At 41.2% G+C, this 18,265-nt stretch overlaps 3 protein-coding genes across 3 annotated transcripts in view; 1 reads left to right on the plus strand and 2 right to left on the minus strand.

Moving 5' to 3' along the window:
* The window catches only part of LOC117385612 (zinc finger E-box-binding homeobox 1-like), a 52,247-nt gene extending 43,679 nt beyond the window's left edge, over positions 1-8,568 (plus strand). Inside the window, exons 7-8 of the mRNA XM_033982906.2 lie at positions 462-642; positions 1,227-8,568. Coding sequence (XP_033838797.1) covers positions 462-642; positions 1,227-1,852 — 807 coding nt within the window. The 3' untranslated portion in view covers positions 1,853-8,568. The remainder of the gene's footprint in view (positions 1-461; positions 643-1,226) is intronic.
* A 353-nt stretch (positions 8,569-8,921) lies between these two features.
* On the minus strand, positions 8,922-13,022 carry si:ch73-193i2.2 (short transient receptor potential channel 2). Its single transcript, XM_033981991.2, has 9 exons — positions 12,909-13,022; positions 12,039-12,209; positions 11,897-11,967; positions 11,322-11,489; positions 10,622-10,740; positions 10,186-10,384; positions 9,491-9,689; positions 9,235-9,278; positions 8,922-9,120 (listed from the first exon to the last, which is right to left on the minus strand). The coding sequence occupies exons 1-9, from the start codon at positions 13,020-13,022 to the stop codon at positions 8,922-8,924; spliced, it is 1,284 nt and encodes a 427-aa protein (XP_033837882.2).
* A 55-nt stretch (positions 13,023-13,077) lies between these two features.
* On the minus strand, positions 13,078-17,805 carry LOC129456992 (CARD- and ANK-domain containing inflammasome adapter protein). The gene is made up of 10 exons (XM_055228268.1): positions 17,544-17,805; positions 16,987-17,080; positions 16,654-16,865; positions 16,352-16,438; positions 16,128-16,278; positions 15,781-15,942; positions 14,983-15,092; positions 14,503-14,608; positions 13,702-13,730; positions 13,078-13,206 (listed from the first exon to the last, which is right to left on the minus strand). Exons 1-10 carry the CDS (start codon positions 17,688-17,690, stop codon positions 13,078-13,080), a joined length of 1,227 nt encoding a protein of 408 aa, XP_055084243.1. The 5' UTR covers positions 17,691-17,805.
* Positions 17,806-18,265: the final 460 nt, after the last annotated feature.

The following is an 18,265-nucleotide window of genomic DNA, read 5'->3' on the forward strand; positions in this document are numbered from 1 at the left end:
AACAAAGGTTTTATAATCTACATTTAGTATGCCAAATTAACTCTGGTAAATTAAGAGCATAATGATAGTTGCTAAGTAACAGTTACGGAATTACCTCTACGTATGTGTTATCTGCTGCCCATGTTCAACCAGGAAGTAAAATTATAAACTTGGAACACATTTTTTAAACTTAGGACAAATTGATTTTTTTTCTTGTAAAATCTTGTTATGTTTAATGAGTAGTAACAGTCATGTGGACATATGTGGTACAGGTTTGGAGTACATTTTTCCCACCCTTTTGTCATTCAGGTTAGTCTTCATTTAGAAGCTGCCTATCACAATAAAAGATCTAAACAATTATATTAACTTCATGTCGTTGACACAAAGTCCCAGTGAAACAGGAGCTGCAATAAGTAAAGACGCAAAGAAATGTTCATCTCATGTTCAGTAGTGATGAGTTTAATTTTATTCTCTGATTTTAGATTGAGAAAAAGGAAAAGTTGGTGGTGAATGTTCAGAAGAGTGCGCCCTCTGCAGGAGGACAGGAGAATGACGACTCTAAGAAGAGGAAAATGGGAGACCAAGGAGTGTTTCCATGTGATCTGTGCAACAAAGTTTTCCAGAAAGCCAGCTCCCTGCTCAGGCATAAATATGAACATACAGGTATGGGTACTACTGCTACTACTGCTGCTACTGCTACTACTACTGATGATATTATTCACATTTCTGGCTGAGGTCATTTGCCTATATGTAACTAGAGTTAAATAGTTTTTTTTTCTTATTTCAGAACATAATTATCTTGAAGTCAGTGAGAAATACCATGAAACAAATCTATGTGAATTTATATCAAAGCTCTGTACATTGCATTTTACATTCACTCTACACTGTGATGGTAAGACATTGTTGTCGGGATAGACTCATAAATAGGACTTCTGGGTAATTCGAGGTGTGGTTGAGGTGAGCTGTGATTCGCTGGAGAGGAGCAGGAGGAGGTTGAGTCGTGGTCCTGCTCCTGAATCTCAGTCAATCATATTAACTCTGTATAAAGAGAATTCACAATTTCTGCTTTTCATCATAAATACAGTTTATTTAGTGCAATACTGTCCACCATCAGTCACTTGCACATATTCCACATACATAGGCAAGATGAGTGAAGTGTCTTGCCTAAGGACACAACTTAACTGGGGTTCGAACCATCTAGTCTTGAGCCTCACATTTTTCACAATTTTATATTTCTTCTTTTCCAGGAAAGCGCCCTCACGAATGCACTGTCTGTAAGAAGGCGTTCAAACACAAGCACCACCTGATCGAGCACGCGCGGCTCCACACGGGAATCAAACCGTACGAATGCGACAAGTGCGGAAAGCGATTCTCTCACTCCGGCTCCTACTCCCAACACATGAACCACCGCTACTCGTACTGCAAACGCAACCCCTTCTCCTCCTCTGCATCCGTCTGCTCCTCCTCTGCGTCCTCTCCCCCGGCCGAGACCCAAGACCACCGCTACTCCTTCTCCGCCTTCTCCTCGCCGCCAGAGACGCGAGGGAGGAGCAACGGCGACAGCAACAGCCCCGCCCCCACGCAGCGATCGGACAGCCAGGCGACCAGCGAAGACGAGGAGGAGGACGAAGAGTACGAGGAAGAAGCGATGTGCGTGGAGGATATCAGAGTGGTGCAAGTCGATGATACAGAAGGAGGAGACGAACAGATCCAAGATGGCGGAGAGGAAGAGGAGGAGGAGGAGGAGGAGGAGAGTGGAGAGGAGATGGAAATAGAACTCGGGGAGGGGTCCGGCGAGGATTCCGACGAGAACGAGGAAGCTGGTAAAGACAGTGACATAAGCAGCAGAGAGAAGGCAAAAAACGCCAAATAATGAAATGAAATCAGACGCAAACCGCAAGAGACGCTCTTAACCTGAAGTGAGACGCGGTTGGTTGCTTTTTGGCCCACTACTGTGTACAAACCGCGGCGTGCCTGAACTTGGAAAAATATGAATATCAGTGTTAAAATTGTTTATAGAAGATTTTAAAGCTTACCCAATGACATTTTTAGACTTGTTACTGAAATATACCAGGTTGTTATTATAAGGCACGTCTATACCAAGCGTTACGGTAAATCGGCAGTTCAAAATTAGAGCGACGACGTTCATGAAGTAAACCATTTGTGTCTTTCTGTCTAGCCCAACCAGGTTAAAATCTTCCAATGTATTTTGTCATGTTTTTTGTCGTTGTATTATTTTTTACTGGCAAAAATCTGAAAAGTTAAACTATGAATATAATTTCCCATAATGCATTGTGCCATGAATCTAGTATTGCCAACCAAATTGTGTATCTTGGTTTTTACATGTGACTTCACCCTATTTCAAATTAAGTGTTAATATCAGTAATGAAGTGAAGTTTTTTGTCTTTAAAAAGTCTAAAAAATCCTGTTAAATTAACTTAACATGCATTTTTCTGGAATACTTTACTACAATTTGGACACACGAAGCTTAGTAGCACTTTTAATACTTTTACCCTTCACAATCTGCTGTTTTTAACTGTGTTAGCCGCCAATATCTACTGCCAACCACTGAAATACTTGCTTCTCAAAATACGTTGTTCTAAATATTTTCAACAACTTAATATATTTGATGTTTCAGTATTTCAGTTTTAGCTGTCAAGTTTCTCAAAGCGCTTTACGTTTTAGCCAAGAATTGAGTCACTCCCCATTCAGTGTTCTGGTTGTGCCTGGGGGCAGATTGACCAAGAAGTGGCTGCTGTTCTCTGCCATTGGCCTGTCCAACCACTAAACGGTCTAAACTACAGGGTTAGGCGGTTATTCCTAAGGCTGTAGTGCACTAATGAAATTCTTGTTGGACTAAAGACGTGCTGCTGATCGATTGGTCGACTAAAAAGGGGGCGTATCAAACTCTCAAAAGTATTCTATCCCTGTGTATCAGACCCAAATTGCACTCACAAGATCACACCTGCAGGGGGAGCTCCAGCTAAAACTAATATTTATACAGAAAAAAGTATTAGGAAACTATGTGTTTATATAAAGACAGTGTTTATTCTGACTTTTTACACATAGTCCTAGTTATTTCACTGCAAAACCAAGTAGAGCCATGATATTTTTGGCATTTCAACTAAAAAGCAGCCTTCTGATCATCATCTATTCAGTTGCTTAATCTTGAATTACCGTACCGTAATGCCTGGTATAAATGTGCCTTTACTTTCCTGTCTTGTCTTGTTTATTTTGTCAGTGTTACTAATCTTGTTCTTGCATTTTAACCTGTAAAAAAGTGGTTACAGATTTCTATACCTTTTTATTGCCAATGAAGTTTTGGTAAATCAGTATTTTTGAGTTGAATGAACAACAACCTCTGCACTACAGTATTCCTGGTTTACCGACGGATACGCGCCTCATGCATCAGTGTTAGTATAAATGTGCACTAGCTAGCCACCTGTGTCCGTGTTAGCGTGTTTTTTTATTTGTTTTGTGTCTGTGCTAGCTAGCCTTTATACACTGCAAAACGTACTATCAAAATGAGTTAAAATGACTAGGAGAAGTAGCTGATACGGTGACGGCTAAAAGGTATTTAAATAAATGATTTTATAACAATATTTTAAATGTATTTACCAGGAATTATAACACATTTTAAATATATTTCTGAATTCTTAAGATAATTTAGGTTCAGATAAAGAGCAAATGCATCCATGGGTTTCAGCTTCCCACTAAAGGCGCCATTTTGAGGACTTTTAATCATTCAAAAGATATACGTATACATCTGAAACCTCATCTGGATAGCAACAACACTTCAGTTCAAGTGTTAAACCAGTCAAAACGTGTTAAACCTACTCAAATCTAGATACGTATTTTGAATTCAGGTGATTTTAACTCATTTGGTTGTAATATTTTGCAGTGTTGTTTTGTTGATGGGACTGTTAGCCTTAAAGATAACAAACTTTCGGGGAGGGGAGGGGGGGCTTGGGGGGCGGGGATAGGAGGAAGGGCAGAGCGGGAATTGTGTTACCAAATTGTGTCCAAAAATCATCAGGGAAAAATGACTAAAGCCAGCGTCAGGTTCCTGAGCTGTAGCAACAATTCACAAAGTTCTCAAACATGAAAACAATTCGAGTGGAAGTCAATGGGGAGAGGCAACGTGGGGGTTTTGGCGACATCTGGTGGTGAAAACAAAGATTACAACTGAACAACTTTGCGTATATGTATTTTATATAAGAGATAAAATAGAAAAATATAATTAGGGATCAGCGATATGACAAAAAAAAATGAAAGATCCTATATCATGTAAACATTGACTCTTGTGATCCATGTTCTAATGCTATTACCTCCTGAAAAACAGACATGGAGTTGTGTTTTGTTTCATTCACACATGTTTGAGTAACCCTGTAATGCTCTGTTACACTTTGTGATGTCGTGAAGTGGTAGTTTTCACATTAACAGCTCCTTTTACCTTTAGTTCAGTAGAAATTGGTAATTCCAGGTCTGAAATGATCCAAATGATTCCAATGAGGGTGTGTCGAGTTTAAAAACGCAGTAGAGCACTTCCTGTATTACCGCATAATGACATCACAAGGTGGAACCCAGTGTTTTCAGTTTGAGAGAAGAACTCGGCCTAAATCTGCAGGGTTTGTGTGCTAAACACGTGTGAATGAAACAAAACACAACTCCAGGTCTGTTTGTGATGGGGAAACTACATTATAACATAGATCAGAAAATGGTGTAATATTTGTTTATGTTAATTTAGATGTTTAATCAGTGCACTTAAACACAAAAACAGTCCAGTGTCTGCTCTAAACCACATGTTTTTGGTTGTAGATCTCTCCTTTAAAAACACCCAGGCTGATCACTGACCACTACGAATGACTGAATCTATTAAAATGTGATTAATTGCACAGCTTTAATAATACCAATAAATAATGTTGAATTTGAGCAATTTGGTGACATCTAGTAGCAGATTTCAAGAATTGTAATTATTCCAAAGTGCGTAGTTTGTCCTCTTTGGGTATCTGTAGAGTGGATTTCATTTTCATCTACTAAATTTGAATAACATAATATTTCATTAGTAAAAACAAAGCCATAGTTTTTATACACAGTGATTCTGAACACAGGGAGGACACGCACACACTCCACTCACAGAGATCAGGAGTCAAACCCACAACCTCCTCACTGATCAGAGGAGACAGGATAACCACTCTGCCACTCCCATTGACTTCCATTCGTTCCCCTGTACCTTCTCTCTCTCTGGTTTGGGTTGAGGCGTCTGTGTTTGCCTCTGTGGGTTAGCCTGCCCCCTGCTGGCCCGCTGCCTTATGCAAAGACCCTGTGCTGTTAAAATGTGCCATTGAAACAGTGTTGGTTTGGTTATTTTTGCTTTGGAATAAAATGTGATGCTATTTACAATACACAGCCAATAATGAATCCATACTGTATCCATTATAATTTGAGTAGTTTTAACCTGTTTTGATTTACTTTATTGGCAGTTATGTGTTTTAAAGGTCCTATATTATGAAAAATTGACTCTTATGAGCTTTTAGCCGTGTTCTAATGTTGCTCAAACATGTGTGAAGGAAACAAAACACAACTCCAGGTCTGTTTGTGACGAGGAAACTACATTAGAACAGAGAATAGTGTAATATGGGCCCTTTAAGACAATATATTCACTAAAGTAATACACAAACTCCATATAGAAATGCCCCAACAAGTCAAATAAGTAAATTATTTGGAGCGCCTCCTCTTCTCGTCTCCATGGAGATGACTGAATGTTCCACAGTAGGGCATTAAACTAATCTATCCAGCACTCATTCATTTACAAGTGTTTCTATTGCTAAAAGTAATACCTCAGAAAACATGTACTCTTACTGTGAGTAGGATCACCTCTCCAAAGATCTGACCTATAACTTGGCCTGGTGGTGTTATCTCTCGTATCCATGGAGATGAGCAGAAACGTGACATAGTAGAGTTTTAAAGATGGCTGATAGAGGTCATTCTTATGTGTGTGTACTGGTCAATGGTTTATCGTTTTATTCCAAAGCTGTTTTTCCTGTGATGTAGCCAGTATTATTTCTGTTGAATTCTTGTTACTTACACATTTGTCATGTTTACTAATGTTTGTTTATGAAGAGGTGTTTAAAGATTCAACAAGATTCACTCAAGTTATAGTTAGCAAAGTTTGGAGGAGCAGACAGGAGCAAGAACGTCAAAAGTGAAACAAAAACTCCAACCTACAACTTAAATCTTAGCATAGAAGAACCCCGGACTAAACCAGGACTAAATCAGGACTAAACCAGGACCAAACCAGGACTAAACCAGGACTATGCTCCACTAAAGAAGAAACCAGGTCCAAAACTGGTCTAGACTAGAACTAAACCAGAACCAGCTCCTTATGCAGCTCTAAAACAGGATTTAACTAGGACTAAACTGGGGCTAAACCAGATCTAAACCAGGACTGTGCTCTTCTCAGTAAATACATGTGTATGATCTGTAAGAAACCAGGTCTAAAACAGGTCTAAAGATGGACAAAACTAGGACTAATCCAGGCCCAAACCAGGTCTGAACTGGGTCTAAACTTTTACAATCTATAGAAGAATCTCAGATCTACAATAGGACTTAACCAGGACTGAACCAGGACTAAACTGGGACTAAACCAGATCCAAACCAGGTCTAAACCAAGACTAAATTTACAGGGGAAAATGTGTCTTAGGTGGCTGAGGTGTCGCCTTGTTACTGGGAGGTTGGTGGTTCAAATTTAGTCCCATGTCAGCTTGAAGCCTTATTGCTAGCAGTAGTAGTAGTAGTAGTAGTTGTTGTTGTGGTAGTACACCAATTACTAAATATTGGCTTTTGCTACAGCAAAAATGAAAATAATCCTTTATCTTTGACCCTTTTAAAAGCACTGTTCCCATCTGCTCCTCCTAAACTTACCGATACTACTCCAATGTAGTTTCAAAACTGGACGCACAGCCAATCAGATCACAGAACTGCCCCTAAAACCCCGCCCCTTTTCCAGAGAAGCCGCTGTGATTGGTCGATTACTTACACGCTAGACTTTTTTGACTCCACTAAAGTAACGGCCAATCAAAGACCTCATTCTGACATAGGAACAATCTCTAAGAATTTGAATAAATGAAAATAGGATTTGCTTGTTGCTCACTTGACAAACATTAGTGAATGTACTTTTACCGAAACAGTATTTTGATAATTTTGTGTGTTTTTTTTCTCAATGGCAGTATTGGTTCTCCCTTTTCACGAATAAATGTGTAGACTTTTATATTTACAGGTCAACATTTTTTTCTTTTTTTTTGTATTTTCGTTTATTTATTTGTTTAACAGTGTCGTGTACAATACTCTCAAGTTGGAGTCAATAATATATTTTAGTACAAAAATACAAACTTTGATCTCTTAAAATGTGGTTCTGGGAGGTGGAGTTTGTAAAAGCGAAATTTCAAGTTTTTTTTTTTTGCAATTTAGATTTGAATTTGGTGCTTGGTAATTGTTATTATATTGGCTAAAATTGAAAAGCAGCTACTGTGTGTGATTGGTCAAAATACAACCAGTTTAACCTTTTAGATTTAAAAAAGGCGGGTAAATATTCACAAGGTATTTATATATTATTAAAGAGGCAGTGTTATACTAAATTGATTTTAAAAAAATAACAATAATTCTACCTGTTCTAAAGATTTTCTCTGATTAAAAACTCACCTGAAGGAGTTTTAGATGTCATTCATGCATGTTTGAGTAATCTAGTGATCTCTCCTGGGCCGTATTCAAACCCTAAGATTCTGTACAAGGCTCCGCCCACAAGCGTACGTCCTCCATGCTCTCACATGACAATTCTCCATAAATATACAAAAACATGATTAAAAAACTGTACATAAACCTGATGTGATGTGCAGTAGTTTCATTAGTGGGATGCAGCTGATTGCGTTGTGACAGTGCTCTGAAGGGGGAGTGACCTAACGCAGAGAGCAAATGGAGTCAAAAATAAAAGTGAAACATGTTAATACGTTATTTTGGGTGAATATAGAAATTTCAAAACAATAAAAGGAAACATGGTGATCTAAATATATTATGTGTTCTAGTTAATACTCCATAGAAGTCAAGTACCGCATCTTTAAATTCTTTTTTTCTTTAAATTTCTTGTGATTTGACCAATTTGCTTCTTAGAAAAGTTCTAGAAATTATCATTTTATTTTAAAGTTTTGGGCTACAGTCTTTAAAACATGATTTTATATATCACTGAATCACTGAAAGAAAACACACAGTATTTAATCACATTTTTCCATAGACGATACAGTAACAATAAACAAGCGCCTCTGATAATCAAATTTTTAAAAATTCTTGAAATTTCCCTGTAAAAAAAAACTAAAAATCCCTCTTGTCTGGTGCATCTGCTTGGACTGTTCTGTGACTAAAGGCATGGTTTGAAATGAACATGTGTTTTTTCCTCAAAGCCAAATGTAAACTTTATTATTCTTTCAGTTGTTTTTCCTCGTGCCAATCGTGTCCCGTCACGCTGCTCCTCAAACCCACTGTTTTGTATTTGATAGTTTAGTTTTAATGACTCCACCAATAAAATGTAAGACTGCATTTAAGATTCACTTTGGTTATTGAATTCTGCAGTTCTTTGGGTTATTTATTGTCTTATTTGGAGTTTAGTTTATTTGATAATCCTGGAGTTTACACCTCTACAAACATGTTAAATGAAATGGCCCTGTGTCAGATCATGTCAGATGCCCTCCCTGTGTGTCCATGGGGTCTTATTCTGTATAAAAGCTGATAATCCTGTAGTTTAGACCTTCTGATTCTAAAATTGGTTAATATTTGAGGAAAAAAATGCTTCAGTTTAAATATGGTTTATTCATATCAACACATCCTATCTACATGAGGTTAAATACGTTATATACTTTTAAAATACATATATATAATATACATACATAGTGTTACATGCTTAAATTATCCTTAGATCCCAGCCTAGGACAGAAATGTTTTTCAAAAGTCACTCCTGCTTTTTTCCTGTCATTTTCCACGCTCTTATTTTGTAGGAGCTGTTGCACCAGAGACTTGAGTTCCTGCAGCTCAGTTCTGATGGAGCTCACGTCTTCATTCACATTGGACTTTACTTCCTGAGGCGTCTTGATTCTGTGGTAGAGAATTCAGATTAAAATCAAAATAAATCAATATAAAATGAATCCAGATGTAACTGAGCATGTTGAGCGTTCATGTATTTGTTTACGAGCAGGTCATGTGACTCACCCTGACGCCTCTTTCTGCAGAGACAGAAACTTGTCCAGTGTTTCCTGAAAAGAAAAAAGATTTAAACAGAAGTAGCAAATTGTTTCTATCAGTGAAAAGGCCCATTCTCCAGCTGTATTTATCCAACCACACCACAGCACCTGGGAGGGCATCTGACACACCATAGCATCTGCAGATTAACCAAAGATATTTCACCTGCCCCCATCTCAGTCTAACACTACAGAGATACAGCAAGATGGGAGGGCCTCTGACTCACTTTGACCTCTCTTGTGATGTGTGCATGCTCGTGGTGGTGGGCGGGGCAGGGGGCGTGGTCTCCTTCAGCGAGCGGCGCACAGTGGGTGGCGATGTAGGTGTGGTCGTAGAAACGTCTCAGAATCGGCAGAGAGTCGAGGAGCTGCAGGACCACGGCCGCCTGCTGCATCACCGCGTTAGCTTTAGAGTTATCATGGACCCTGGGACAGATGAGACAGGTGAGACAGGTGAGACAGGTGGGACAGATGAGACAAGTGGGACAGGTGGGACAGATGAGACAAGTGGGACAGATGAGACAAGTGGGACAGGTGAGACAGGTCAGACAGGTGGGACAGATGAGACAAGTGGGACAGGTGGGACAGGTCAGACAGATGGGACAAGTGGGACAGGTGAGACAAGTGGGACAGGTGAGACAGATGGGACAGATGAGACAAGTGGGACAGGTGAGACAGGTGGGACAGGTGAGACAGGTTTTGGTCATATAATTTTAAATATGTTGGTTTTCAGTCCTGATTTCATGGAGATAAAAATCTGAGCATTTTAACACAAAAAAATAACTACATTTTTTGCGTCATGTTTTTACTGACAGAGGATTGGCTGTAGACGTCTCCATTAAAAGGACCAGAGCTGCTCACTGACCAATATAAATGACCGACTCCAGCTCTCCATCCCTGTGGTCCAGGAGGTCAGCCCTACCTTTGAAATGTGTCTGTCACCATGGCGATGAGCAGGTTGATGCAGAGGATGGAGGAAGCAGCGAGGAATGTTCCACAGAGCAGAGGAGCCATGACCGGGTCCAGTTTCTCCATGGAGCTGTAATCGTACTCATCCACCAGAGTCATTCTATACAGAGTGAAGAGGAGGTCTCCCACAGTCTGCATACTGGGGAGTGATCCTGTAGTACAAGTACATAAACACATAATTTTGTAAACTGAACAAACATTTTGGTGTGAAGTTAATTCCTGTATACATGTTTTTTTCCATCTTTATAATAACTGCCAGAGAAATGTGAGAGTAGTATTTCTAGTACACAGATCTGTCACACAATGTCACAAGGAAAATACACTGAAGATATTGTACTATAGGATTTGTGTTTTGGTAGTAAACAGGAAAATTCAGTATTATAAATGACCTCCAAAGATGATCCAGAAGCTGCAGGCGTACGGTATGAAGATCTCCACGTACAAGAACAAGAATCGCATCACATCTGCTGCTACTTTCCCCAACATCACAATAAAAGGACCCATCAACCTGAGGAGGAGAGAGAAGAGGAGGAGAGGAGAGAAGGGAAGAGGAGGAGGAGAGAGGAAGAGAGGCGAGAGGAGGGGAAAGAAGAGGAGGAGAGGAGTACATTACATCTGCACCTACTTTTCCCGACATCACAATAAAAGGACCCATGAAACTGAGGAGAAGAAGAGAAGCAGAGCAGAGTAGGAGAGGGGAAGGTCAGAGGAGGATAGTGGAGAGGATCAGAGGAGCAGAGAGGAGAGAGGAGAGGAGAGAGGAGAGGGTGAGAGGAGCAGAGGAGAGGGTCAGAGGGGCAAAGGAGGGAAGGGTCAGAAAAGGAAAGGAGAGAGTCAGAAGAGCAGATGAGGGTCAGAGGATGCAGAGGAGGGGGACAGAGGAGCAGAGGAAAGAGGAGGAGCAGAGGAGAAGAGGAGAGAGCAGCAGAGGAGAGGAGAGGGTCAGAGGAGGAGATAGTCAGAAAAGGAAAGGAGAGGGTCAGAAGATGAGAGGAGAGGGCCAGAGGAGCAGATGAGAGGGGCACAGGAGCACAGGAGCAGATGGGTAGAGGGGCAGAGGAGCAGAGGATGTAGAGGATGTAGAGGTACCTGAATGCTCGGACATATTTCATGAGCCGGAGCCAGAGGAAGATGATGGCGACAGAAAACAGACGAACAGTTGTGACATGGAGAGAGTCACTCGGTCTGATCACATCTGCCACATGCACCGCTGTGGACACGCCCAGGAGGCAGTACACCAGCCAATCAGAGAGGTTCCTACAGACAGACACACCCAATCAGAAAGAGCTAAAGCTTAACTCGAAAAGAGAACACACACAAATAGAGCAATACCAAACTAGGGACGCACAATATCATACAAATCACAAATATAATGGACACCACAGTGAGAATTGAACCCGGAACCTTCCTGTTGTGATTCATTCGGCCACTACGCTGCCAGACTAGTGCTGAACAGTTTGTGGAGCCACAGTTGTCCTGGGACAGACTGACAGAGATGTGGCAAGTCTTCTGCACAAACCACCACAAACAAAACATTCACACAGGAGAGGTTGGAATGGCACTGACAGGATTTAAACGTCAAACCTTCAGGTTAATGGGCAAGTGTCTGCACCTACTGAGCCACTCCAGCCTCACAGTTTAAACGATGTGTACAGTGCAGTTACCACAGGTCGTGACAGTAGTTTCCTCTCATGTTCTGCACAGACTTCAGCTGATCCTCCAGGAAAATACGGTCCTGAAAACAAACCATAAATTAACATACAAAATACAAAAGTTAAAAATAAAAATAAACAGTTGACCTCTGACCTGGGGCCACATGGGATGGCAGCCACGCAGGTCGTCATGGATACGCCGTTGTTCCCATTTCTTCTGGAGGCGGAGCTTCCTGTTAGAGCGGTGGATGTCAATAACCTCCCGAAGCACCTCCTCCAGAGTGAAGAACAGAGCTACGGCGGCGAGGAGCAGGCGCCACCAGTCCTGAAATCAGCAAACACTTTCAACAAAAACACATCTGAAATCAGCAAACACTCAACAAAAACACATCTGAAATCAGCAAACACTTTCAACAAAAACACATCTGAAATCAGCAAACACTCAACAAAAACACATCTGAAATCAGCAAACACTCAACAAAAACACACCTGAAACCAGAAAACACTCGCAACAAAAACACATCTGAAATCAGCAAACACTTTCAACAAAAACACAGTCACGTACTGCAAAAATGTCAAACTTGGATTTAAGAAATACATAAAAATAAGTCCTGTCACATTATCAGTCATTCCATACAAGTATTTCAGTAGTTAACTCGTCAACAATTTTCAGTCAGACAGATAAGCACTTTAACCGACCCCCAACACTCACACACCACATTCATATGAGGCAGTGTGGGTCAAGTGTCTTGCCTAAGGGCACAACAACATTTTGCACTTAGAGCCACTGCTGCCCCACTGTGGCACCTGGTGTTCCCAGTGGTCTCCCATCTGAGTAGTAACCAGGCCCAACCCGGCTTAGCTTCTGAGATCTGACAGCAGGGCATTTACGAGCAGGTTTGGCCATATACTTCCATGTAAATGTATTTAATTTGTAAAAAATGCAGTGAAATGACCTGTGGCAGCACTCGTTCCATCATTGTATAAAACTGTATATATTCATAGTGTAGTGACTGAAACAAACCTGTGGCAGCACGTATCTCTGAGGAGAGTCTCTGGTCACAGACACAGAAATGGCCACCGTCGTCCAGGAAACGTTAAACAGGAAGTTCAGGATCAAAAGAAGCCACGCCCCCATCCTGGAAATGTAAACAGACAAATTCATAATACAGACAGACAGAAGTGTGTGTGTTCTATAGGAGCCCAGGCAGATTCATTAAGAGCACAGACCGTCCGTAAAGTTTCCATTTGACTTCAATGAGTTTGTGAAACACCGGGTTCATGATGAGGTCCAGTTTGCCCTGATGCACTACCACCTCCAGCTGAGACAGAGATGGACTCTAGTGAGCGTTAAGTCATGTTATAATGCTGTTACCTCATCAAAAACAGATCAGGAGTTGTGTTTTTTTTTCATTCACACATTTATTATTAGTCTGTCTACATCCCCAACACTCAAAATGCTCTGTTTCACCTTGTGATATCATGAAGAAGTAGTTTCCATGGTAAGAGCTATCTTTTACCTTTAGTTCAGTAGAGATTGGCAAGTCCAGGTCTGAAATTACACAAATGATTCTAGTGAAGCTGTACGGAGTTTAAAAACACAGTGGAGCACTTCCTGTATTACCACATGACATCACAAAGTGGAACAGAGTGTTTCCAGTTTGAGAGAAGAACACTGTCTAAATATGGAGGATTTGTGTTTTAAACATGTGTGAATGAAACAAAACACAACTCCAGGTCTGTTTGAGATGAAGAAACAACATTACGACCTAAATCAGAAAATTGTGTAATGTGGGCCCTTTAAATATGAGACTCACAGGAGACGTGGGGTCCCTCAGGTCGGCCTCTGTCACAAACAACAAAAGTTATATTAGTAAAGGGTTAGCTAGTCTTCAAACAGGACAGTAATACTCTTGTGTTGATTGTTCTAGTAAAAACACATACTATGCATTTCCAAGTATTTCACATTTTCTAACTTAAAATTATATACTTGATCGACCACACTTCTGTTTCCAATAAGGCATTTAGTCGTTGGAGCTCCCTCTGCTGTCAACAACGAGAATTAACAACCATGAAATAAACAAATGTAGTTCTTATCCTCCGGGAAAGTTGTGGTAATAGATCCATGCCTTTGTTGTGAACACAGTTTGACCGCGGAATGAGTTATGGTTTATGGGCTTAAAAAAATGTACAGGGAAAATACAGAGTTTTACCTGTGACGTAACTAAACAGGTAAAATGCGAACAGAACAGTTTTGAGGCTCAGAGAAGACGACTTTGGATTAACGGACTAATGAAAAATGCATAATAAGTGTTATTTACTGTTCCCAACCCACTAACTACTGCATACTTTCATAATTTGTCTATAGATAAACCCATGTAGTGCTTTTGTCCCCTCAAACTCATAGGTTGGCAGTTTGATTATAGCTTCCATCCATGCTTACTTATGTTGTTGTGTCCTTTGGCAAGACACTTCAGCCACCTTATATATATAAATATGGTTTGAGTGTGTGATTAGTGATGGTTGGAAAGACTTTGAGTTCATATTAATTGTGGCTTCACCAGTCTGAAGAATGAGGAGTGAATCAATGAAATGTGTCCAGTAGGTGGCGCTCATACCTTTGCTGTTTGGGTCCACTGGCTCTGGTTCCAGGAGGTTCAGGTGGAAGTACTGCTGCCGTTTCATCGTGTCGTGAACATGAAACTGACTCAGAGCCAACTCAGCCTGGAAAAAAATAATACTGCTATCTGTCAAATGCAAATACACACCATACAGAGACACTGTGGGGCAAAGCAGGTTATTTAAGTGTCTTGCCCAAATATATTTCCTTAGAGGCTGGACATGAATCGCCAACCACTGTATCTAACCGTTCTCCCAATGATGCTTACGTTGAGAGCGGGATTAAAACCAGCAACCTTCGATCAGTGGACAAACACCACTGTCGTCCCAAACCTCACAACTACTGTCTATTGCCACAGCTGCCCAGGGACAGACTGAGCCTCCCTGGTTCTACACCTGTGCTGCTCCCTCCCTGAGGTAACACAGAGGATATTAAAGGAGAGGTGATGTTGTAGATGACATAAGGAGGCTGCTGTTACCACGGGCGACATGTGTGTGATGAGGGCGGTGATGAGGAGCTGACCATCACAGTCTGTAAGACCCGCCTCCGCGCCGAGCTCCAAAAGCACATGAGCTGCTTCACGCCTCTCTGGAAGAATGAAAAAAAAGGCAACAACTTTACTAAATGCATTTTCTCTGAAATAATTTAAAGTATTTAAAGAGGGGATGTTTTGCAAAATCAACTTTTTTGAGCTTTCTGCCATCAAAAACACGACTGAAGAGGTTTTAGATGTCCATTCATGTTTGAGTAATCTAGGCTCCTCCCACAAGCCTACATCACTCATACTCCCACATGACAATTCTCCATAAATATACAATATACTACAACTTGACAAACCTGATACGATGTGCAGTAGTTTCATTAGCAGGATGCACACTGAGAGTGTTGTGATTCACTGAAGGACCAGAACTAAGACTTAAGACTGATCGAGCCAAAGAACCTGGAGGACCTGAGGTCATCACCAATCATCACATCACTCAAACCAGGGCCAAACCAGGACCAAACCAGGTCCAAACAGGACCAAACCAGGACCAAACCAGGACCAAACCAGGACCAAACCAGGTCCAAACAGGACCAAACCAGGACCAAACCAGGACCAAACCAGGACCAAACCAGGTCCAAACAGGACCAAACTAGGACTAAACCAGTACCAAACCAGGACCAAACCAGACCAAACCAAGGCCAAACCAGGGCCAAACCAAGACCAAACCAGGTCCAAACAGGACCAAACCAGGGCAAATGTGGTTGCACCCTAAAACCTGTGGCCTGGTCTTACCCATGTTAGCAGCCAGCTGCAGAGGCGTGCGGAGCTTATAGTCCACAGAGCTCAGGGAGGCTCCATGATGAACCAGGACTCTGATGGAGGAGACGGCATCACACTTAGCAGCAAAGTGAAGAGGAGTCTGGCTCTGTAGCAGCGTCCGGGACTCTGGGTCAGCTGAGGAGGGGAGAGGTTGTGGGTTAGACTCCTGATCGCTCAGGAGAGTGTATGTCCTCCCTGTGTTGCTGTGGCAGAATGGTTATCCTGTCTCCTCCTCTCAGTGAGGAGGTTGTGGGTTAGATTACGGATCTCTCTGAGTAGAGTGTCCGCCCTGTGTTACTGTGGCAGTGTGGTTAATGTACCGTTTCTCTGTAAGAGGAATAGAACCATTTCACTGTAGTCCAGAGCTGCGGCCACATGGAGCGCTGTGACTCCAAACTGATCTGGAGTCATCAGGTTTGAACCACGATCGAGGAAGAAGCGCATCACATCCACACTCCAGGCACGGGAGATCTGTAGGGGGCAGTATACAGGAGATAAAGACACTTTAAATGACACTAAAATAAGCATGCTATTTATATTTTACCTCATGTAAAACAGTCTGGCCAAAGCGGTCGCTGCTGTTTGGATCAGCTCCGTCTGATAGCAGCTCGTTCAGGAGATCCAGGTCCACCTGAACCAGAAGAGGAAAATAAAACTGTGGATTTGATATTTTCAGACCATAAATTTGATTTGACAGTGGCACAGGCACAGCCAGGACCAGGATAAACAACTACAAAGCCAGCCACCTCCTCTCAGTGTGGTCACGGCACTGTTTTGGTCTACAGATTATTCAGATAAAAATAAACTACTCTTTCTTTTTATAATGCCGTATTAAAGCCTGGTCACCTGGTCTGTGTCCTGGTCGTGGGCTGCCAGTTCTCTGAAGTGGTTCAGGAGCCTCTTATTCAGGCTCTGGTTCTGGGTTTGGTCCTGGTTTATATCTTGGTTTATATCTCGGTTTAGATTCTGCTGTAGATCCTGGCTCAGGTTCATGCTTGAGTCCACTTCATCCTCTGCGTCTCCAGCCAGCCCTCTGTATCGCACCTCAGGTGTAACTCCTGTATCACAGAAACATGCATTCTTATAATACTATTATTATTCATTGTTTTAAAATATTAATAAATGTAAAAAAAAATAAAATAAAAAAAAGAAAGAAAAAAAGAAATGTCAGCGTTTTACCAAGAAGTTTGTTCCTCTTCTGTCTCCATCGGCCGCAGGAATATGAGGCCCAGCGAGCGGCGGACTTCACCACAGCACGAACGGATTTAAAACTCTGGAGACAGGGAGAAGATCATTTGGGATTGTATTACTGAATATTTTATGCAGGTTTGGGGCTGGCTAAGTTAATAATAATGTATTGGATTTATATAGCACCTTTCAAGACACTCAGAGCGCTTTACAGTGCAATATTCACTCTCTCCACATTATAATACCCAGAGTGCCCTGGGGCAGCCTGACAGAAGTGGGACTGCACATGCTGCTCGTATCACACCTTTGAATCTAAATATACAGGCTCCTCAAACTTAGAGGCAGGTATGAAGCATAGACTGTATGGTAATTCAAAGTGCTTTACAGAATAAGAGAGACATTAAAATCACAATACAACAAATCAATAAATACATAAATACTACACAATACAACAAAACATAAATAATCACAAATAGTCATCGTAAAAGACTGTATTGTGTAGAAGCTGTCCATTTAAAAATATTCTATAAAACCACCTCTGTACTCACCTGCCCTGGGTCTTGAGTTTGCTCTTTATTTTTATCTTTTGAGATGTTGAAATTTGCTTCTGTCATTTCCATCTCCAAACACGGATTTTCCAGTTCCCAGAGTCCAGAACCAGGGACCTGAGAACTGCTTAATCTAATACGGTCCATCACACTTGTACAAATGACTCACAAAAAAGAAAAGTAGATGCCAATTTTGAGTCTATTTTCCCGGCCAAATCGCTTGTTCCTGGCACTAAACCTCCATGTTGCTAAGCCGGCTTGCTAACTGGGTTTTAGCTTTAGGTGAAAACAAAACAATAAAATACTTCTTGATAAATGTTTGGGTGTTGGTTGACAGAGTTCAAAGGTCACAAAAGCTTATCTGATAAATTACAGCAACCCAAGCAAAACATATAGAACTAAACATAGAATAATGAATACAGCAATAGCTGTGTTTCAGACATCACAACGTTCTATTGGCCAATTATTGAATACAGGTGGAGGCAGGTAAAATGGATCTTGTTCAAATGCAGATTTGTGTTGTAACAGTGACTTCTTGGGTCTAGTCACTGATAGAAATGATCAGCTTCAACATTTGTGAATTTACCCTTTGGGTATTTCAGGACAGAGTTCAATGTGATCAACAGGAAATCTGTCTCCAGCCTCACATCTGGAAGAAGAATCACACTCCAGATGATGATGTCATAATTTCAGATGACGGGCAAACGCCATTATACAATTCT

Source organism: Periophthalmus magnuspinnatus, chromosome 17 (assembly GCF_009829125.3).
Source record: "Periophthalmus magnuspinnatus isolate fPerMag1 chromosome 17, fPerMag1.2.pri, whole genome shotgun sequence".
NCBI lineage: Eukaryota > Metazoa > Chordata > Actinopteri > Gobiiformes > Gobiidae > Periophthalmus > Periophthalmus magnuspinnatus.